This window comes from Saitoella complicata (assembly GCF_001661265.1).
Source record: "Saitoella complicata NRRL Y-17804 unplaced genomic scaffold SAICOscaffold_8, whole genome shotgun sequence".
Lineage (NCBI taxonomy): Eukaryota > Fungi > Ascomycota > Saitoellomycetes > Saitoellales > Saitoellaceae > Saitoella > Saitoella complicata.
Window position 1 is genome coordinate 466,187 of NW_017566999.1, and position 22,329 is coordinate 488,515.

The window sequence follows — 22,329 nt, forward strand, 5'->3', positions numbered from 1 at the left end:
AGAATGCATATGCTCTACGTACACCATATCGATATCGATCGCGAGCTCGTGCTCATCATCTATGCCGACCGAGTACCAACTAGATAGCAACACCTTAAAACCTCACGCCCTCCCCCTGCCCTTATTCCCGCGCGAGTGCGTCTCGCCGGGTAACTCCTCAAATGTAGCCTTCCTCCGCTCGCTTTCCCTATCGTATCCTCGAGCCGTAGCCGGCGCCGGCGCCGGCGCCCGAGGACCAGCCCTCCGCAAAGCCTGCACCAAATGCTCCGCCGCAGACACCTGCGGCGCAGAGACAGTCAACTTCTTTGCCCAATTTCCCCTCTTAAGGATCGGGCGCAACGGGGTGTTGCGTGGCATTCCATGACTTTCGTGCCTATCGCCAAAGAAGCCTGGGTCCTCCATGTCGTCCTTGACAGAATTCTGCCCACCTCCACCCGACCGGCCATCCCGGGCCCCGAATTGCCTACTCTGCATCGCCCTCATCTCCATAGCATACCCCCACCTCTCACTCTCCCTCAACGCCCCCTCTTTCCTTTTCAGCTTCTCATACGCCAACTCCCTCAACGCCTGATCCATCGTCTCCTCACACACCGTCTTCAACATCGTCGCTTCACTAGCCGAAGTGAGTACCTTGGGGAATTTCGCGCATAGCCAGGTATACATCCCCAACACGCGATGCAGCGATTCAATCCGTTGGAGTGATTCAGTCGTGCGTGGCATTCCATCATCGAGGGCCTCGAGGTCGATTCCGCGGATGGCGAGGATAGAGCCATCCGTCTCCGTCGCGATTTTCTGTGCCATATCGAGGAGTGCCGCAACGGAACGGGGATCAGTCAGTTTGACGGGAGCCATAGAGAGAATCCAATGTTGCTCAAACGTCAATCCCTTGACACGACTCACAACCCCCGCCGTCTCCCACAAATTCTGCCCAACAGACGGGAAATACAAAGAACTCATCTTCAACATCGAATAAAACCGTTTCATGACGACCATGTAGGGCGTCTCGACCGGGAAGAGTGCACCAAAGCGTCCCATGATTCCCGGCCCGGGCTGGAGTCCAGCTTTCGGGAGTTGTTTGACGGGGGTTTTCATGGCTGCGGCCAGGACGGGCATGTCGCGTGGGGTGAGGGTTGTGACGTATCCTGGGATCGGCTCGGTGAGTGGTTCCTCGATTACGGCGGATTCGGAGGTGCGGGTGTTGGGTTTGTAGCGGCCTGCTCTGCCTGCGATTTGCTTGATCTGCGGCGGTGTGATCTGGACTTGTTTTTGGCCGTCCCATTTCTGTAGGGTCTCGAACACGATCCTCTTGATACTCAGATTCAACCCCATTCCGATCGCGTCACTCGCCACAAGCACGTCGAACCCCGAATCAGGATCGTTGAAGAGAGATGCCTGTGCTGCTCGTGTCTCGGGGGGTAAGGAGCCGTAAATCACCGCACACCGTTTCCCCGTCATCTCCTCGATCTTCCTCTTAATCGCAAAGATATTCTTCCGGGAAAAAGTAACGACGCAATCCCCATTCTCAATCTTGCTCAAATCACCCTCCAAGCTCTTTTCCTGTACCTCCAACGCACCCAACCTCTGATATCTCTTGACCTCGACCGTATCGCCCACACTCTCCGCCAAACGTGTCACTAAATCGACGACACTCTCCTCACCACACAAATGAATTTCCTTTGCGCGTACACCGAGTAACGCATTCGTCCAACCCCCTCCTCGCTCAACATCCCCAATCATCTGAATCTCATCGAAAACGGCGACATCATAAGGATGATCCAAATCCGTCATCTCAATCGTACTACTAACGATCCCGGCACCCTCGACCTCACGTTTCTCATCCCCCGTGATAAGATTACACGGGACCCCCATCTTATTCATCCTTTCCCAAATTTCCAACGCCAACAGTCTCAGGGGACCCGCGAACAATCCGCGTTCGGCGGACGCGAGACGGTTTAGTGCGGAGTGGGTTTTACCGGAGTTTGTGGGACCTACGTGGAGGGTGATGTGACGGGACATTTCGCGGGCGGCGGGGTACCACTCCCCTGGGTATCGTGCATCGGCGACAGAATGTTGGAGAGCGAGGTCCGATTTGGGCGTTGCGTGTGCGATTGCGTATGTCTCGAACGACTCCGTCAAGAGTGTTGCAAGCGCCGCACTGCCCCTCTCAACATACGTCTTCCGTAGCTCGAACAGATCGGGAACTTCAGCCGCGCCTCGAGCGAATTTGTCGTTTTTCGGGGGGCTGTTGTATTGCTGCTCCGGGCCCGACAAGAGCGCTTCCCGGAAAGCTGACCAAGCGAGGTTGTATTCTTTTTCGCCGATGCGTTGTTTCGAGAGTTTCGAGCGCGAGCTGTAGATGGGGTTTGAGATTATCCGATCGAGTCTTCGTTCTAGGATGAGGCGGAATTGGTGGTAGGGGACGTCTTCGGCGCCGAATGGAGTGGATTTGAAGTGGGGTTGTTGGAGTTGGGAGGCGTTGTTTTGTGGGTTTCGCCGGGGAACGCCGTGGAAGAAGTTTGGGATGCGGATGTCACGACTTATCGATTGTTCTCTTCGACGAGGAGGAGGAGGAGGAGGGTCGGCGGTGCGCTTCGCTGGAGCAAGTCTGTCGCGGAGGCATATTGATGTCGAGGCGAATGTCCGTGTAGATCTTGATGGACATGAGCAAGTCGTTCGCAGGGATAACCGTTGCGAATGGATCATTATGGTTGAAGTGGCGATTCCCTGTTATTTGCCGTTTCTGGATTATTATTGTGTAGACTTTATCGAGTATGCACACATCCTGCAATCTGCTGCAAGTGCCCTTGTATACGTACGGTACCGGTACACTCCACCAAACCAGCATTCAACCATGGATAACCAACAAAAGGAAAAGATCAAACGTGCCCGCAAGGTCGGCCTCTTCAACAAAGACTGTACGTCTCTCCCTACTTTTTCCGCTCCATCATCTCGGTTGTTGATTCGGGAATAAAAACAGTAAAGAACCTCATGTACGCCTTCGGCGACGACCAAAACCCCTCCTTCGACTCCGTCAACGTACTCGAAGACATCCTCGTTGACTATATTTCCGAAATGGTACGTGCCCCTCCCTGTCCCTCGTTGGGCTCGCTAACCCTCGCTCGCCCACAGTGCCACGAAGCCTCCCGTATCGCAGGCCCCACGCGCAGTAAAGTCAAAATGGAAGATTTCAAGTATGCACTACGGAATGACTCCAAGAAATTAGGCAGGGTGGAGCAGTTGTTGGCGATGAATAAGGAGATTGCGGAGGCAAGGAAGATGTTTGATGATGAGCCTGGGGCTGCGAAGAAGTGAGGCTGGAATGAAGTGAGTGCCGAATGTTGATGGATTGGCAGGATAGGTAGAGTGGGTTTGGCGTTTCAAGGCGTTTTCTGTTTTTTTTTATCAATATATGCCATTTGAGTCTGCTACAACCACCCCGGCCCCCCTCCCTCAACCCTAACCCCCCCAACATCAAACCCCTCAATCCACAACTCATTAACAACCCTCCACCTACCGCCCGCAAACTTGCAATACTCCTCACTAACACTCGCCAAATTCCACCGCTGCAGACGCCGCAAACATCCAATCACGGTTCCGATACGGTGGCGGCCAGTTTGGTCCATGAGGAGGACACCGTGGTTTTGTGCGCAGATCTCGAGAATGAGTTCCAACACCCGCTTCACACTCTCAGCACCAGCCCAGCCTTCCTCACTGTCGCCCTCCCCCACGACCGGTAAGCACACCAAGCTCACGCCCCGATCCCTCGCCCATGTTTTTGTCACGGTCGATGGATCCTCGATGGCGAGCCAGATGATTGTGTGGAGGGGGAGGGTGTCGAGGAAGGGGAGGTTTATGCGGGAGGGCTGGGCGGAGCGGTAGAGGTTTGCTTCGACGTGAGCGAAGACTGGGGGGGGGATCAGGCGGGTGAAGGGCGCTGGGGGTTGTGATGTCATTGTTCTACGTACGAGAGGAAAGAGGCCCTTCGTGAGTCTCCTCCTATCTTTTCTTTTGAGGACGAGAGGAAAGAGGGTTGATGGAGGCACCCCTGACTACTGCTCCGCCAAATTCCTCGACACCGTGTCTACGTTACACCCCGCCTCTCCTCTCCTCTCCGCTCCCCTCCCCTCCCATGCCATGCCAAACACAACAGGCTACATCGCTATCGGCCTCGAAGGTTCCGCAAACAAACTCGGCGTCGGCATAATCTGCCACCCCTTCCCCCCAAACTCCCCCGCCCTCGTCCTCTCAAACCTCAGACACACCTACATCACACCCCCCGGCTCCGGCTTCTTACCCCGTGATACCGCAAAACACCATAAAGCCTGGGTCGTGAGGTTGGTGCGACAAGCGTTGAAGGAGAGTGGTGTCAAGGTTCGGGAGGTTGATTGTATCTGTTTTACCCGGGGTCCGGGGATGGGTGCGCCCCTACAGTCTGTCGCATTAGCTGCGCGGACTTTGAGTCTCTTGTGGGATAAACCATTGGTCGGTGTGAACCACTGCATCGGACACATCGAAATGGGCCGCGAAATAACCGGCGCACAAAACCCCGTCGTACTCTACGTCTCTGGCGGAAACACCCAAGTGATCGCATACTCTGCACAACGGTATCGCATTTTCGGGGAGACGCTCGATATTGCTGTTGGGAATTGTTTGGATCGGTTTGCGAGGTGTATTGGGGTTAGCAATGATCCGAGTCCGGGGTGGAATATTGAGCAGATGGCGAAGAAAGTCGAGGGTGGGGGGAGGTTGGTGGAGTTGCCGTATACGGTGAAGGGGATGGATTTGAGTATGAGTGGGGTGTTGAGCACGATCGAAGTCTTGGCCCAATCCATCGGCAAACCACTCAAACCCTCCAAATCTACCCCCCTCACCCCCGACGACAACAACGACCCCCTCACCCCCGAAGACCTCTGCTTCTCCCTCCAAGAAACCCTCTTCGCAATGCTCACAGAAATAACCGAACGCGCACTCTCTCACACATCGTCAACCTCAATCCTCATCGTCGGCGGTGTCGGCTGTAACTTGCGGCTACAAGAGATGATGAGCGATATGGCAAGAGCGAGGGGTGCGGAGGTGTTTGCGACGGATGAGAGGTTTTGTATCGATAATGGGATCATGATTGCGCAGGCTGGGTTGTTGGAGTGGAGGGGGTGGGGTGCGGGTGGGGAGGGAGGAAGAGGGGGGGTTGAGGGGAGTGGGGTTACGCAGAGGTTTAGGACGGATGAGGTGTTGGTCAAGTGGAGGGATTGAAAAGTCTTGTCGATGAGAAGATGTTGGAGTGTGCATTTGTGAGCCACACCGGCACCGCATACCCCGGGACCGTGAAGAATAGAAGCATCGATAATTGAATACAAGTTATATTGGTGTTCGTTCAGCAGCTGATGCGCGCGCCGCTCCAATGCACCCCAGCTCTCCTCCGATCTCCTCGTCTCGAGCTCCAGGTGCAGGATGCGCCGCTATCCAAACCCTTCACCACACAGTCCCATTTTCACGGCCCCTCCTATTCTCTGTCGTACTCTTTATCATATCGTTTATCCTTCATCATGTTGTTCTCCACCCTCGCTCCTCTTGCTCTGAGCTTCGTTGCTTTCTACGGGGTACTACGCTTGATCTTGTTGATTGACTGTTACCGCATATACTCACTTGTGAGTGGTACAGGTCGTCGTCTCAGGTGCTCCTCCGCCTACCACAGTCGTTGCTATGGGTTCCGCCGGTGTCACGCAAGTCATGGTACGCTGATTCGAAAGGATTGCACGGCTTGCATAATGCTTATCCTTTTCCTGCCGTACAGCCCACGGAGACCCCAACTTCAGCTCAGGGCTCGAACAAGAACTTTGGTTCCTTCATTGAGGGCGTCGTTAATGGTGTCGTCAGTCTTGCCGAAGGCAAAGCTGTTGCTGTATACCGCCCCTTCCCCTATCTACCCCGGATGTATGCTGACAATTGAGATTAGCAGGGGTCTACAATTGCGGCGTCCGCTATTCCGGTTGTTACTGAGAGGAAGGATTTGTGTTCGACATGTCACTCGCTCAATCGTCCGAATAGGGTTGCTACGGGGCACGTCTCGACTGTTGAGGCTGCTTCTCCTACTGCGTAGACCGTGACTGTGGATGTCTGCGAACGTGGAGGTTGGAAAGGTGTCCTTTTTTGTATGAATGCTATGTGAATAGAATGCAATGATTTTCACCTTCGTTTAGTCCCTCGCTGCCATTCGCCAAACACAAACATAAATACCCGAAAAACACCAACAGCGCCGGCTTGTAAATGCTTGACCTAAAACAAACCCCATCTGACTCAAGCCCTATCCAACAGCAGATGTCCATCATACTTGATCATCATTCGGTCCCCTGAATTCTTGGATCTCCATGGCTTCGCGCGAGTCGACATTATCTTCACCTTCGGAATTATCGTCAATGTCGTCGTCGGAGCTGTCATCGACGACGCTGTTCACGATACTCTCGACGATACTCTCCACGTCATCATCCACATCTGGATCCTCCTTAACATCCTCAGCATCGGCAATCTTCACAACCTTCTCACCCCCACCCTCCTCCGCCTTAGTCTCTGCATCCTCCTCCTCCCTCTTCCGCTTCTTCCCCGCCCCCCTCGCCTTCGCAATGAGATCCTTGAAATCATCCTCATGCCTCCTCCCCCACCCCTCCAAATCCACCTCCCTCCCCTTCCCCTTCCCCTTCCCGACAATGCCGTCCAACCCCCTCACCTCTCCAGCAGCCATGGTGCGTTCCCACTCCCCCAACTCTCGTAGTAGTTCGCGTTTTGGTTTAGGGTGTAACGCGTCCAAATTCGCGTTCCATAACGAGACCCATTCTGCATGTCGACGTTGGAGAAGGGGTTTTGGGCCGTGGGTTGGGATGGATAGGGTTGAGAGGTGAGTGCGGAGTTTGGATTCGGTGTGCAGGGCGTAGTTTAGTTTCGGGAGGCGTTTCATGTCTGTGGGTGCCATACTTGTGCCGTTCGTGCGATTTCGAGTCATCCGGCCTTCGTCGACGCGTGGTGAGGGCTGGGGTTGAGGTGGAGGTGGTGCGGGTGATGACCGACGACGAGGCGGAGGAGGAGGCGATGTGCGGCCACTTAGACATCGATCGAGATGTGCGTTCATTTCTGCTTCTTTTTTTGGTCGGGAGCAGACTGGACAGGGGACTAAACTGGGGTCCGACGTTGGTGGTTCTGGTTGTGGTTGTGGGGCTGCGGCGCGACGGGGTTGGCGGCGGGAGGGAGGGGGTGGGGAGGATGAGAGGTCGTAGATGTCGTTTGGGGTTGGTGGGGGGATGGTGGTGGAGTGTGGTGGTGTCCGATCTTTCCGTGCGAGATCCAGCAATTCTTGCCTACGCGCCCCAACATTCAGCACCATAAGCACCTACAGACCTCATTACACTCACCTCTCTTTTCCCCAAACCTCCACAATCTCGGCAACAACCACATTCCTCCTCAACCGCATCTCCTGCTCCGGACTCCTACACGTCGGGCATATCTGTTCGCTCGCGAGACATCTTCGGATACACAAAGAACAAAAGGTGTGCGAGCATGTTGTTATTAGGGGGGCTGTGAAGAAGTCTTTGCAGATTTGGCAGCGGAGGGAGGAGTCGAGGGAGGAGAGGGCGGGGAGGAGGGTTGGGGTCCAGTCTGAAGGGTCGGTGATGTCGACCATGGTGGTGGGATAGCAGTGGAGGATGGTAGGGGGATGGGTTGATGGTGGTGAGGGAGCTGAACGGGGTTGGACTCGGTGGTGGAGTGCTCGTAATTACTTTGCAGCTCGACGACGCGTTTGGGCGCGCTCGCAACCGCCATGGAGTTATTAGTTAACTCCGGTTCAGTTAAATGGAATGCGCAAAAAGCAGGTAGGTCACTCCATAGAACCTTATCAAGCATTTAAAGGCTTACCCATGGTGTTCAGTACGGCCTTCAGGCAACCATTGTTTGTGATGATCAGCGTTTTGTAAGACACTGTAATTGCTCTCTACCTGGTTCCCAGCATGATTCAACTGTCCACAAGGATTTACCGCTGCACCTAGACCCAGACGCGTACTTGGGTCCCACCCAATACCTGCCTGAATTCAGCATACAGCAATACTATGTCGGTTGTCACTCCCTTCAAGCAGGATCAGCGAGATTCCCGTTCCTCCCACGGCTTCCCCCAGCAATGCAATCTTACGCACCCCCATGCAGGGGCTCACATGCCGTATACACCGCGGCCGTGCGCTCCTCGCAACACCCAAACTCACCACCAATTCGACAACCCATATACCCCTTTCAACGTTCATTACCAACGCCTATCTGACAAGAAGGCCACAATGGACGTGGACGATACCCCGGGCTCCCCGGACCCGTCCATCGCCGCGGCAGCTGGTGATGGAACTACGAACGAGACGAGCCTCATTGACCTCGTCGATACCTCCGTCTTCATCGACTACCTGAAACAGTTGTGTCTGGTCACGTTGGGTGCGACCGAGTTCGATTTAGAGACCACTTTGCTGAGGAATACGGATACGGAGACGCGGTGTGCGAGGTTTATCGGGGATACGAGTGGTGGGAATGTAGCGTTGTATGTCGCTAAGGAGGCAGTCGAGGGAGATGGTAAGATGTTCGCGGCTTTCTCCTTTGAGATGCTGGCTTATGAATCCTACAGATACCAAGTTTACGTATGCGCTCTCCACCGACTTGTCAAGCACACCCGCGACAGTTGCCTCACTCGCCCTAATCAAACGCGCAGCCGCCGTGCTTGACGCTTCCCAGCCCTTACAGTCACAGCTCCAAATCGTCAACCTCCCCGGTCTCCGCTCCCCCTCCTCCTCCACCTCCGGCACCGGACCCACAACCGCCACCTCACCCTACGAAACCCTCCACAGCCTCATCCACCTCGCCATTGCCCCCTACTTTGACGCCTACGCCAAGGAAGGAGGAACCGAGAAACCTTCTGTTGAAGCTACAGCTGCGCCGGGGACGTCAGGAATCCCACAAACCAAAAAGAAGATTGCGGAGTTGGAACTCTCGCTCCTCCACTTGCAGCAAAACGTCCAAATCCCGGAAATCCAACTCGCGATTCACCCTACCATCGTTGCCGCCACCGCCGCTGCAAAGAATAAAGGTGTTGGGAGTGGCACGAAAGCTTCGGTGGGGGATTTGGATCCGGTGTTGGTGCAGGATCCGACGTTTTTGAATGGATTGCAGGGGAGTGTGGGGGGTTGGATCAAATCCATCCAAACAATCACCAAACTCGCACACAACCCCACACCCCTCACATCCCCCACCACAACCCGTCCTGCCTCCTCCGAAGTATCGTTTTGGTTATCCCTCGAAACCGCACTCACCAACATCGACGCCCAACTCCGCTCGGAGGGGGTGAGCCTCACGTTGGAGGTTCTTAGGGCTGCGAAACGGTTTCATACGACTGTAAGTTTCATTGCGGATACGGGGCTTAAGGAGGCTGGGGAGGTTGTTGCGAGGTACAATTTACTCATGCGCGAGTTTCCGCTCGACGAGTTATTGTCCGCTACATCTCTCGAGCGGGTCGGGGAGGCAGTTATCGCGGTCTTCGGGCATTTGTGTAGGAAGCTACGTGTTAGCCCCTACCCCATTCGCCGGGCGCTTCCGCTGGTGCAGGCTATTTCGGCGGATTTCGATGAGCGGATCGTGGGGTTGTTGAGAGCGAAACGGGTGATGCACTTATCGCACCCCGTATTCGAGACCCTAGCCACGCAATGGTCGAGTGTGTTTAGGATCTGGGATGAGCAGTATAAAGAATTCACCAACGTCGCGCGCGAGGTCTCGCGGAAACGCAGTGAGAAGTTTATTCCGATTAAGATTGGGGCGAGGCATGTCAAGACGCAGGAAAGACTCGAGTATGTACGCGCGTTTCGGAAGGGGCATGAACAGTTAAGGGAGACGATCGGGAGGGTTATTGCGGGTGCTGCTGGTGTTGGTGTTGGGGAGGAGGGGGATGTGGAGAGTGAGGTCGTGCATGCGTATGAGGCGCTTAGGGATGTTGACGTGCTTGACGTGAGTCCGGAGGGAACGGAAGTGTGGTTCGCGGCTGAGACGACATACACCTCCCGGATTTCGCATGTCGAGAATAGCATTATCCTCCGTCTTCGGGATCGACTCGGAACCGCACGGACCGCGAGCGAGATGTTTCGCGTGTTTTCGACGTTTAACGCGCTTTTTGTGAGGCCGAAGATTCGGGGCGCGATTGGGGAGTATCAGGCGCAGTTGATTGAGAACGTGAAGCGTGATATCCAGAAATTGCATGATAAATTCAGGATGGGGTATGGAGGCTCAGATGAACGCGCAATGGCTCAGCTTAGGGATTTACCACCTATTTCGGGAGCGATCGTGTGGGCGAGACAGATTGAGAGGCAGTTGATGGCGTACATGGGGAGAGTTGAGGATGTACTTGGAAAAGGGTGGGAATTGTATGCGGAGGGACAAAAGCTCAAAGAGGAGAGTGATACCTTTCGCAAGAAGTTGGAGACGAGGGGGGTTTATGAACAATGGCTCGCGGAGGTACAAGGCAAGAACCTCGCGCTCCGTGGACGACTTTTCGAGATCGTACGGAATCGCGCGGCGGGGGGGACGTTGGAGCTCGTTGTTCATTTCGATCCGCAGGTGATTGCGTTGTTTAAGGAGGTACGGAATCTGGTGTGGTTGGGCTTTGCGGTACCGCATGCGATTAGCCATGTTTCGAAGGATGCGAAGAGGGTTTACCCGTTTGCTGTGAGTCTTATGGAGGGGGTTAGGACGTATGGGCAGTCCACGCAAATTATTGGGGAGATGGGGGAGGTGAGGATGTTGTTGAATGGATACCAGGCTGATGTGCAAAAGTTGATTAAGGCTGGGTTGTGGATGAGGTGGGAGAGCTTTGTGCAGGCTTTCGATGCGCATTTGAGGCCGATATTGGGGGGTGGGGTCGAGGGGGGTGTGACTAGTACGAGGGAGAATAAGCATATCCAGTTCGTGCAGGATTTTGGTTCTGCCGTGTTGTTGCTGCAAACCAAGACGGATATGCTGGTTCGTGCGCATGTTGTTGTGGTGAAGGCGGTGAACGAGTTGCGAACATGCAAGTACGATGCCGAAACCTTCCAGGGTTGCTTTAAGCGCGTTCAGGGAGCGATTGATCAGCTTAATTTGGAGAATTATGTTAATCTTGAGCAGTGGGTTGAGAAGCTCAATGAGGAGATTGAGACGGTCTTGGCGGAGAGGTTGAGGGATGCGTTGGCCGTTTGGACAAAGACTTTTGTTGATGGTGTGGCCGAGGAGGATGGGACGGCGCCGGTTATGCAAAAGTTGGTCCATGAGGTTACAATCCGCAATCAGGTCATTTACCTTGATCCGCCGGTCGAGTACGCTCGCGCCAGCTGGTTCGCTCAGTTGCATAACTGGCTAGGCGTCGTGTGTAAGGTTGAGAAGATCCAGGCGTCGAGGTACGAGATGACTGCTGCCGTCAGCCAGCATAAGATCCCCGTGGTGTACGCCAATCTTCCGCTCAAGGTTGCCGAGACGCATCTCTCTGAGGCCTACAAAGCGATCGAGAAGAAACTCGGTGAGGTTTCGGCTTATGTTGACAAGTGGCTCCAGTTCCAGTCTTTGTGGGATCTGCAATCTGAGCACGTTTACGCCGTTCTCGGCGATGATCTCGGGAAGTGGCTTCAAATTCTTGGGGAAATCCGTAAATCGCGGGCTACCTTCGATACTTCTGATGTTTACCGTAGCTTTGGGCACATTACTGTTGATTACGAGCAGGTTCAGGGTAAAGTGAACGCGAAGTATGATGCTTGGCAGCGTGACATTATCCAGAAATTCGCTGCCAAATTGGGTAACCGTATGCGTGATTTCTTGGTTGAGATCTCTCAGTCTCGCAATGATCTTGAGCAGCAGTCACTTGATTCTTCGTCTACTGCTCAAGCTGTGTCCTTCATCACTGTGGTGCAGAAATGCACGAGGAAGGTCATTGTTTGGGCACCTGAAGTCGAGATGTTCCAGAAGGGTCAAACGACTTTGTCGCGTCAGCGCTTCCAGTTCCCTAATGATTGGTTGTACGTTGATCAGATTGAGGGTGAATGGTCTGCTTTGAATGAAATTTTGCGTCGCAAGACCAAGTTGGTGACTGACCAGTTGGGAGCTCTTCAGGCCAAAGTCGTAGCTGAACACAAGGTCGTTGCTCAGAAGATCTCGGAGACCGTTGCCGACTGGGAGGCTCGTAAGCCTGTCTCTGGTAGTATTAATCCTGTGGAGGCTACCCAGATCCTGGCTTTCTTCAGCATGAAGCTGGGACAGTTGAAGCAGGACTACGACATGGTCGCCCGTGCCAAGGAGGCATTGAACCTTGACCTTTCTGGAAGCAACCCCGTCGATTCGATCTTGGAGGAAGTGCAAGACTTCAAGTCTGTCTGGGCGGCATTGTCTACTATCTGGAGTTCTCTCCAGGACCTCAAGGATACCCAGTGGTCCGCAGTTGTTCCTCGGAAGGTGCGCCAGACTTTGGACAACCTCCTCAACATGACGAAGGAGATGCCCAGTCGCATGCGTCAGTACGCCGCATTTGAGTATGTGCAGGATGTCTTGCGTAAGCTTATCAAAATCAACCCGCTCCTCACTGATCTGAGTTCGGAAGCCATGCGTGAGCGTCACTGGCAATCATTGTTAAAGGGGCTTCGTGCATCTGGTCGTATTCATCTGCAGAGTATGACTTTGGGCACTGTCTGGGATTTGGATTTGACTACAAATGAGAAGGTTGTCCGGGACGTTCTTTTGCAGGCTCAAGGCGAGATGGCTCTCGAAGAGTTCCTCAACCAGGTCCGTGAAACCTGGTCTGGCTACCCACTTGAGCTTGTCAACTATCAGAACAAGTGCCGTCTTATCAAGGGCTGGGATGACCTCTTCGCAAAGTGCAGCGAGAACTTGAACTCGCTGACAGCGATGAGGCACTCGTCTTACTACCGCGTCTTCGAAGAGGAGGCGGCCGCCTGGGAAGATAAGCTCAACCGTGTTCATGTCTTGTTTGATGTCTGGATCGACGTCCAGCGTCAGTGGGTCTATCTGGAAGGTATCTTCACTGGCAATGCCGACATCAAGAACCTCTTACCTATGGAATCATCGCGTTTCCAGAACATTAACGCTGAGTTCATGTCGCTTATGAAGAAGGTCTACAAATCCCCCTTCGTCATGGATGTTCTGAATATTCCCGGTGTTCAAAAGTCCTTGGAACGCCTTGCCGATCTTCTCAGTAAGATCCAGAAGGCCCTCGGAGAGTATCTGGAGCGTGAGCGTTCCGCTTTCCCTCGGTTCTACTTCCTTGGAGATGAGGATCTGTTGGAAATCATCGGTAACAGCAGAGACGCTACTCGCATCCAGAAACACTTCAAGAAGATGTTTGCAGGAATCAACGGACTTATTTTCAATGATGACACCACTCTCATTCAGGGGTTCACCTCCAGTGAAGGTGAAGAAGTTAGACTTGCAGAAGAGATCTCTCTCGTCAAGCTCGCCAAGATCAACGAATGGCTGAGTGCGCTGGAAAGAAACATGAAACTCACCCTGGCTGGCTTGCTTGGGAGCGCTGTCAACGGATACCAAGAGAGGTTCATGTCGAATGATTTATCGGAAGAGAACATGCTGAGCTGGCTCGCCCAATACCCTGCGCAGCTCTCAACCCTCGCTGCTCAGGTAACTTGGACTTCTGCAGTCGAAGAAACACTTGCACGCACTGAACGCGGCGATGATTCATCGCCACTTGAGGATGTCGTTGGTCAAGTTGAACGTGTTCTTGGTCTATTGGCGTCGGCAGTGCTGAAAGACCTTGACCTTATCACCAGGAAGAAGTGCGAGCACTTGATCACGGAACTTGTGCACCAGCGCGATGTGGTTGCAAAACTGGATGCGAATTCGGTCACAACACCCACCGACTTCCGCTGGCTCTATCAGATGAGGTTCCACTACAAAACCGAAGGTGATATCCTTCAGCGCCTCAAGGTCAAAATGGCTAATGCTGTTTTTGAATACGGATACGAGTATCTGGGCGTCGGCGATCGCCTCGTGCAAACCCCTTTGACTGATCGTTGTTACCTCACCCTCACGCAGGCCCTCAGCCAGAGGCTTGGTGGATCGCCTTATGGCCCTGCTGGTACTGGAAAGACAGAATCGGTCAAGGCACTCGGTACGCAACTCGGTAGGTTCGTTCTTGTGTTCAACTGTGATGATACCTTTGACTTCCAGGCTATGGGAAGAATCTTCCTCGGTCTTTGTCAGGTTGGTGCATGGGGATGTTTTGACGAGTTCAACCGACTTGAAGAGCGCATTCTCAGTGCTGTTTCTCAGCAGATTCAGAGCATTCAGCTTGGCCTCAAAGCTTTGGAAGAGACGAGCCAGACGACCATCGAGTTAATCGGCAAGACGTGCAAGATTCACGAAGACACTGGTATCTTCATCACGATGAATCCTGGTTATGCAGGTCGATCAAACCTGCCCGACAATTTGAAGAAGCTGTTCCGAAGTATTGCTATGACGAAGCCAGATAAAGAGCTTATCGCTCAGGTTATGCTCTACTCGCAAGGCTTTGCCGAAGCGAAACAGCTGGCAACGCAAATTGTGCCTTTCTTCGAGCTTTGTGACGCGAAACTTTCCGCACAGTCGCACTACGACTTTGGTCTCCGTGCTCTGAAGAGTGTCCTTGTCACGTCCGGAAACCTGAAGCGGACACGTATTCAGAGCGGACAGGATATCGGCTCAAATGCATGGGAAGCCGAAGTTGTCTTGCAGAGTTTGCGGGAAACAATTGCACCCAAACTTGTGGGCCGCGACAATGCCATCCTGACCGATATCGAAGCCGATGCTTTCCCTGGCGTTCGATATGTCCCGGCGGACCTTGGCAAGCTCGAGGCTGAAATCAGGGCGGTCGCAGCTGAAAAACATCTGATTACGGATGAACTTTGGTTGCAAAAGACCTTGCAGCTTTACCAGATCCAATCTATTCACCATGGTCTCATGCTGGTCGGCCAATCTGGGAGCGGCAAGAGTCGTTCCTGGAGGGTCCTTCTGGAAGCTCTTCAGCGTCTGGAAGGTGTAGAAGGCGTCAGCCATGTCATTGATGCCAAAGTCATGTCCAAGGAGGCGCTTTATGGTAATCTTGATTCGACAACACGCGAATGGACGGATGGTCTCTTTACAGGCGTCCTCCGCAAGATTGTCGACAACCTCCGCGGTGAGGATACCAAGCGTCACTGGATCGTTTTCGACGGCGACGTCGACCCTGAGTGGGTGGAAAACCTCAACAGTGTACTCGACGACAATAGGCTTTTGACGCTTCCCAATGGAGAGCGACTGAACCTGCCAGGGAATGTCAGGATCATTTTTGAAGTGGAAACACTGAAATATGCTACCTTGGCGACGGTGAGTCGTTGTGGTATGGTCTGGTTCAGCGAAGATGTGGTGAGACCAGACATGATGATTCAAAACTACCTTCAGTCACTGCAGACGACGGTCTTTGACGACTTGGACGAGGACTCGCCTATGGCTTCTGGTGCATCCGATTCTTTTGCGGTTCAGAAGTTTGCTTCCATCACGTTCACCCCACTCATGGAAGGAATTGCTCTTAAAGCTCTTGAACATGCGAGAAGCCTCGCCCATATCATGGACTTCACCACCGCACGAGCTTTGAGCACGCTATTTTCCCTCATGAACAAAGCATGTCGAGACGTTCTTGTTTATAATGCTCAACATCCGGATTTTCCCCTTGAAGAAGAACCAATGGAGCGCTTCCTGTCCAAGAAGCTAATGCTGAACTTAGTCTGGAGTTTCTCAGGTGATTGCAAACTTGATGTTCGACAAGAGTTTGGTGCCAAGCTCGCTGAATGGACGACCGTCGAGTTTCCGCCACTGGAACCAGGCGGTAGTCTCATCGACTGGGACGTGAGCTTGCCGACTGCTGAGTGGGTCGCGTGGCAACAGCGCGTACCAACCACTGAAATCGCTACTCATTCCGTCACTCAAGCAGATGTTGTCGTACCCACCGTGGACACAGTTCGACATGAAGATATCTTATACTCGTGGCTTGCCGAGCATAAGCCTCTTATGCTATGCGGGCCGCCTGGCTCGGGTAAGACGATGACTCTGTTTGGGGCATTGCGCAAACTTCCCAATTTGGAGGTTGCTGGCCTGAACTTTTCAAGTGCGACAACGCCCGACCTTGTCGTCAAGGTGCTCGAGCAGTACTGCGAGTATCGGAAGACCCTCAACGGTACCATTATGGCGCCGACGCAAGTAGGTCGCTGGTTGGTCATTTTCTGCGATGAAATCAATTTGCCTGCGCCCGACAAATATGGTACTCAACGTGTGATCTCTTTCTTGCGTCAACTGGTGGAGCACAATGGATTCTGGCGAACTTCCGATAAAACATGGGTTACACTGGAACGCGTACAATTCGTCGGTGCCTGTAACCCTCCTACCGACGTCGGTCGCACACCTTTGACAGCCCGTTTCTTGAGGCATGCTCCGCTCATCATGGTCGACTACCCTGGCAGAGCATCTATGATGCAGATCTATGGAACTTTCAACAGAGCAGTTCTGAAATGCGTACCTAGCCTCCGTGGCTACGCTGATGCGTTGACTTCGGCCATGGTTGATCTGTATGTTCAGTCTCAAGATAAGTTCACCGCTGATGTTCAAGCCCATTACATCTACAGTCCACGTGAGCTTACGCGCTGGGTGCGTGCAATCTTTGAAGCTCTGAGACCCCTGGAGTCACTCGATGTTGAAGGCCTTGTGCGCATCTGGGCTCACGAAGCCTTGCGTCTTTTCTCTGACAGGTTGGTGCTTGAGAAAGAGCGAACATGGACTGAGATTACTGTCCGTGAAATTGCTCTACAGAACTTCCCTGGCATCAACGAGGTAGCGGCCTTGAAAGGTCCAATCCTCTACTCTAACTGGTTGTCACGGAATTACGTTCCTGTTGCTAGAGAGGAGTTGCGTGAATTTACCAAGGCTCGCTTGCGTACCTTCTGCGAAGAGGAGGTGGATGTTCCGCTCGTTTTGTTCAATGACGTGCTGGACCACGTCTTAAGGATTGATCGAGTATTCCGCCAACCTCAAGGTCATATGATCTTGATTGGTGTGAGTGGTAGTGGAAAGACCACGTTGGCTCGCTTTGTTGCATGGATGAATGGTCTCAAGGTTTTCCAGATCAAGGTACACGGCAGGTACTCTTCGGAGGATTTCGATGAGGATCTTCGTGATGTGCTGCGTCGCGCCGGTTGCAAGGGCGAAAAGGTCTGCTTCATCATGGATGAGTCCAACGTTCTCGATTCGGGTTTCTTGGAACGCATGAATACCCTTCTTGCCAATGCGGAAGTTCCAGGTTTGTTTGAAGGCGATGACTATGCTGCGCTTATGACAAATTGTAGGGAGGGCGCCCAGCGTGAGGGGTTGCTCCTTGATTCACCCGAGGAGCTCTACAAATGGTTCACCCAGCAAATCGTGAAGAATCTCCACGTAGTCTTTACGATGAATCCTCCCGAAGGAGGTCTTTCCTCGAAAGCCGCCACTTCACCGGCGCTCTTTAACCGCTGTGTGCTCAACTGGATGGGCGATTGGTCCGACCAGGCATTCTATCAGGTTGCGCTCGAGTCCACCCAAGGCTTGGACCTGGACGATACGAGCTATGTGTCCCCACAAGAGATGCAGATTGCGTATCGCGGACTGTCTGTGACACCGACTCATCGCGAAGCAATTATCAATGCTATGGTCTACATCCATATGTCTGTGCATGAGGTTAACAGAAAGCTCGCGGCATCTCAGTCCAAGACAATTCATCTGACACCGAGGCACTACCTGGACTTTGTCAACCAATTCGTCAGGTTATTCAACGAGAAGAGAGCTGAGCTTGAGGAAGAACAGCGTCATTTGAATGTTGGTCTGGACAAGTTACAAGACACCTTCACTAAAGTTGAGGAGCTTCGCGGAAGTCTGGCGGAAAAGAGGGTGCGTCTGGAGCAGATGAATGCCCAGGCCAACGAGAAGCTTCAAAGCATGGTTGCTGATCAGCAGGAAGCGGAGCAGAAACGAGCCGCTTCTTTGGTGATCCAACAGGCTTTGGCCGTGCAGGAGAAGGAGATTGACGAACGTCGTGAGATTGTCATTAGGGATCTCGAGCGTGCCGAACCCGCTGTGTTGGAAGCGCAAAGGAGTGTTCAGAACATCAAGAAGCAACACTTGACCGAAGTCCGTTCGATGGCAAACCCACCAGAAGCTGTCAAGACCGCCATGGAGTCTGTATGCGTTTTGTTGAGCAATAAGGTGGATACGTGGAGGTCTGTTCAGAGCGTTATTAGACGTGATGACTTCATCCCAAGTATCGTCAACTTCGATAACGCGGAATCGATGACGCCGCAGTTGCGGGCTAAGATGGAGAGGGAATTTCTTTCTCGACCCGGTTACGATTTCGAGTCTGTCAACCGTGCTTCAAAGGCATGTGGACCCTTGGTTCAGTGGGTGATCGCTCAGTGCGATTACTCGATTATCCTGGAGAAGGTCGGTCCCTTGCGTGAAGAAGTCGATCAGCTTGAATATGAGGCAGAATCTACGAAGGCTAAGGCGGAGACCATCATCGAAATGATCGACGAGTTGGAAGCCAGTATCGCTCAGTATAAGGAGGAGTATGCTGCATTGATCAGTGAAACCCAGCTGATCAAGCAGGAGATGCAAACGGTCGAGTCTAAGGTTAACCGCAGTGCCACTCTCTTGGAGAGCCTTTCGTCAGAGAAGGAACGTTGGGAGTCCGGAAGCCATGGTTTCAAGGACCAGATGTCTACGTTGATCGGTGACGTCTTGCTTGCCGCAGCCTTCCTCGCCTACGGTGGGTTCTATGACGAGCAATACCGAAGGAATCTCTATGACAACTGGGGGGATCATCTCCTCCAGGCGAATATCAAGTTCAAGGAGCACAACCCCATCACCAACTACCTCTGCACTGCAGACGAGCGTCTTGAGTGGCAGGGTCAAGGCTTGTCCAATGACGACCTCAGCGTGGAGAATGCCATCATCCTCAAGAGGTTCAACAGATATCCTCTAATCATCGACCCCACCGGTCGCGTGACAGACTTCCTCAACAATCAGTTCATCACTCGCAAGCTCACGGTCACGAGTTTCCTCGATGCTGCGTTTGTCAAACATTTGGAGTCCGCCCTTCGTTTCGGGAACCCCATCCTTATTCAAGATGCCGAGCACGTGGATCCTATCCTCAACCACGTTTTGAACAAGGAGTACCAGAAGGCTGGTGGTCGTGTCTTGATCCAACTCGGGAAGCAAGACATCGACTTTTCACCTTCATTCAAGGTGTTCCTGTCTACGCGTGACCCGTCTGCTCATTTTGCTCCTGATGTCTGCAGTCGCGTTACCTTCGTCAACTTTACCGTCACGCGAAGCAGTCTGCAGACGCAGTGTCTTAACAAAGTCCTTCAAGTCGAGCGGCCCGATATCGAGAAGCGTCGTACTGACCTTCTTAAGCTGAAGGGCGAGTTTGCTGTTAACTTGCGCTCGCTCGAGAAGCGTCTTCTTCAAGCTCTGAACGACTCGCGTGGTAATATCTTGGATGACGACAAGGTCATTGAGACGCTCCAAACTTTGAAGTCCGAAGCTGCAGTCATCGCTGCCAAGGTCGCGGAAACAGACGGTGTGATGGCGGAAGTTGAAGAGATTGCCGCGGTGTACGAACCTCTTGCTCGTACGTGCAGTATGATCTTTGCCGTCTTGGAACAACTTGGTCATGTGAATCGCTTCTACCAGTTCTCTTTGAAATTCTTCCAGGAGGTGTTTGGGTATGTGTTGAGCAACACTGACCGAATTAAGGGTATTACGGACCCACGTCAACGGGTTGAGCATTTGCAGCGTGAAGTGTACTTGAGCACGTTTGCGAGAACTTCTCAGGGTTTACTTCATCAGGATCATGCCGCATTAGCACTACTCCTTGCACAGCTCAGCTCTTCAGGCTTCAGAGCTGACGCTATTGATTGGGTTCTGAATCCTGCCCTGTCTGGTGCCGGAGCCGACAACGCGGTCGAGGATAGTTTGGGCAAGGCGGCTTCTCTCCCTCTTTTCCGTCAGATCAAGGAGCTTATTGCCGAGCACAAGGATGAATGGCAAGCATTTCTGACCCACGAACAAGGCGAGAAGGAAGTTCCTAAAGTCTGGTCTGAATCCCAAGGAGAGTCCGACGACCTCCTCCACAAACTCCTCCTCGTCAGAATCTTCCGCCCGGACCGTGTCGTTCCTGCAACCGAGCAATTCGTCAACGCAGTCTTCAATACCGAACTTGCCAATTACACCCAATACGACCTTAAAAACATCGTCTCAAAGGAGGTGGATGCGAGTATCCCCATCGCATTATGTTCCATCCCCGGCTACGATGCTTCTTCCAAAGTCGAAGCCGTGATCTCCCAAGTTAACGCCCGATGCACATCCGTCGCTCTCGGTTCCGCTGAGGGTCTCACTTCTGCTGATACGGCAATCACTTCAGCTGCGCAGACTGGAACATGGGTACTCCTCAAGAATGTCCACATGGCGCCTCAATGGCTCGGGCAATTGGAGAAACGGTTGTTGGGTTTGAAGGCACATCCAAACTTCAGGCTGTTTATGACGATGGAGACGAGTCCCAAGGTCCCGACAAGCATATTGCGTTTGGCACGGGTTCTGATGTTCGAACCCCCACCTGGGATGAAAGCCAACATCCGAGAATCACTCGCCACCATCACCCCCGACTCTAGCCTCCCCGCCGAACGCGCACGTTTAGCCTTCGTCCTCTCCTGGCTCCACGCAACGATCACCGAACGCCTCCGCTACACACCCCTTGGCTGGACCAAAGCCTATGAGTTCAATGATGCGGATTTGAAGTGCGCGGTACATGTCGTGGATACGTGGATCCGATTGGCGGCGGGTGGGAGGAGCAATATCGCGCCAGATAGGATTCCGTGGAGGGCGATTGTGACGTTGGTTGTTGAAACGATTTATGGTGGAAAGATCGACGAAGTTGTTGACGAGGTGCGGTTGCAGGAACTCGTTGGGCGGTTGTTCACACCTAAGGTCTACGACCTTGACTTCCCGCTTGTAGGCGGGGACGTGTCGGTGACCATCCCGGATGCGAACAGACTTGAACAGTTCCAGGCCTGGGTTGAGAAATTACCGGAACGCGAACCACCAACGTGGTTTGGATTGCCGGAGGATGCGGAAAAGGTGCTGTTGAGGGAGCAGGGGGTCCGGATGGTTGAGAGTGTTAGGAACGTTGGGAGGTTGATGGATGAGAATATGGGATAACCATGATCTTATCGATCTTGCATACATATGTTTGAGGTAAATAGATACTTATATGATGGAGGAAGAAGCTTTGGCTAGACATTAACCTTAATACCATTGAATATCAACAGTTTGCATACGAGCGGCGCGCGGTATAGAAGTCTGGGTCCCTCTGTCCCAATGAGCATCCATATGGGGCAGAACATACTCGTGTCCGTAACCCGTTTGATTAAAACCAGCATGTACAGTCGCGAGCCATGAGCACCTTCGATCCACACACCTTCTCTCCATGCCTAGATCATGTTGTGCGTGTGAAGGCGCAGGGTATATCCGTTCCATCTTCACTTCGTTGAAAATTTCATCCAAACTCCACACCCATTCCAACTTCATGACCAAATGCACCGGATATCCCTCCAGTCCTTCCTCGTCCATGTCGTCGCACCAGCATGCCTCACCTCCCATCACCGCCATTCCACCTCATTTCGCCGCTGCTGCTTTCTCTTCTTCATCTTCGATCGTTTTCAACTCCTCCTCACTCAACCGCCCCCCATGCACCACCCCCGCAACCCCGATCCACTCTTCCACGCCCTTGACCCAAACATCTTTCTCCGCTCTTGGTTGCTCGCCCCAGCCCCAAATCATAACATCCTTAAACTGAGCTGTTGATTGCCACGCTACCTCTTCCTCTGTCTGCTCTTCTGCTTCTTCGTCTTCGTCTTCGTAGAGTCGGTCGGAGGGTGGTGGAGGGACGAATGTGGTGGAGGGAGCGTAAGCGTGTCCGACCCACCCCGCGGGCAGGTTTAGTTCCGTACCATGGAGTTCGCGGCCCCGAAAAGTGCTGATTGGGACGGCATCCGCGTTTGTTGATACGGAGAAGTATGTGGAGATATTCGCTGGGCCGGTATGAGAGATTTGGCAGGGGAGGAGGTGCGCGTCCACTTGTTCGCCTGCCGGAGCATTCTCGAACGAATCAACGGGGTTCCGTGATCTCTGGAGGTTGATAATAGTCATTTCGTAGTCTCGTCGCAGTAGATG

General features: G+C 53.1%; 6 protein-coding genes across 6 annotated transcripts; 3 read left to right on the top strand and 3 right to left on the bottom strand.

The window, feature by feature from the left end:
- Positions 1–102: 102 nt before the first annotated feature.
- On the bottom strand, positions 103–2,184 carry SAICODRAFT_55692 (P-loop containing nucleoside triphosphate hydrolase protein; the record flags this gene model as incomplete). The annotated part of the gene is made up of 1 exon (XM_019169389.1): positions 103–2,184. A coding segment is annotated over one exon (2,082 nt), but the record flags the coding sequence as incomplete, so codon positions are not given.
- Positions 2,185–2,828: 644 nt separating this feature from the next.
- On the top strand, positions 2,829–5,395 carry SAICODRAFT_70681 (peptidase M22, glycoprotease). The gene is made up of 5 exons (XM_019170603.1): positions 2,829–2,915; positions 2,978–3,075; positions 3,130–3,308; positions 3,422–3,733; positions 3,921–5,395. Exons 1-5 carry the CDS (start codon positions 2,852–2,854, stop codon positions 5,248–5,250), a joined length of 1,983 nt encoding a protein of 660 aa, XP_019025111.1. The 5' UTR covers positions 2,829–2,851; the 3' UTR covers positions 5,251–5,395.
- A 148-nt stretch (positions 5,396–5,543) lies between these two features.
- SAICODRAFT_18564 (uncharacterized protein) lies at positions 5,544–6,097 on the top strand (the record flags this gene model as incomplete). The annotated part of the gene is made up of 4 exons (XM_019165973.1): positions 5,544–5,597; positions 5,659–5,730; positions 5,792–5,899; positions 5,957–6,097. 4 exons carry the CDS (start codon positions 5,544–5,546, stop codon positions 6,095–6,097), a joined length of 375 nt encoding a protein of 124 aa, XP_019025112.1.
- On the bottom strand, positions 6,084–7,751 carry SAICODRAFT_70682 (DNA repair protein rad18). Its single transcript, XM_019170604.1, has 2 exons — positions 7,401–7,751; positions 6,084–7,346 (listed from the first exon to the last, which is right to left on the bottom strand). The coding sequence occupies exons 1-2, from the start codon at positions 7,667–7,669 to the stop codon at positions 6,323–6,325; spliced, it is 1,293 nt and encodes a 430-aa protein (XP_019025113.1). The 5' UTR covers positions 7,670–7,751; the 3' UTR covers positions 6,084–6,322.
- A 561-nt stretch (positions 7,752–8,312) lies between these two features.
- SAICODRAFT_70683 (uncharacterized protein) lies at positions 8,313–21,315 on the top strand (the record flags this gene model as incomplete). The annotated part of the gene is made up of 2 exons (XM_019170605.1): positions 8,313–8,595; positions 8,648–21,315. The coding sequence occupies 2 exons, from the start codon at positions 8,313–8,315 to the stop codon at positions 21,313–21,315; spliced, it is 12,951 nt and encodes a 4,316-aa protein (XP_019025114.1).
- Positions 21,316–21,846: 531 nt separating this feature from the next.
- Positions 21,847–22,272, bottom strand: SAICODRAFT_49064 (ribonuclease H1 small subunit; the record flags this gene model as incomplete). Its single annotated transcript, XM_019168949.1, has 1 exon — positions 21,847–22,272. A coding segment is annotated over one exon (426 nt), but the record flags the coding sequence as incomplete, so codon positions are not given.
- Between the last annotated feature and the right edge of the window lie 57 nt (positions 22,273–22,329).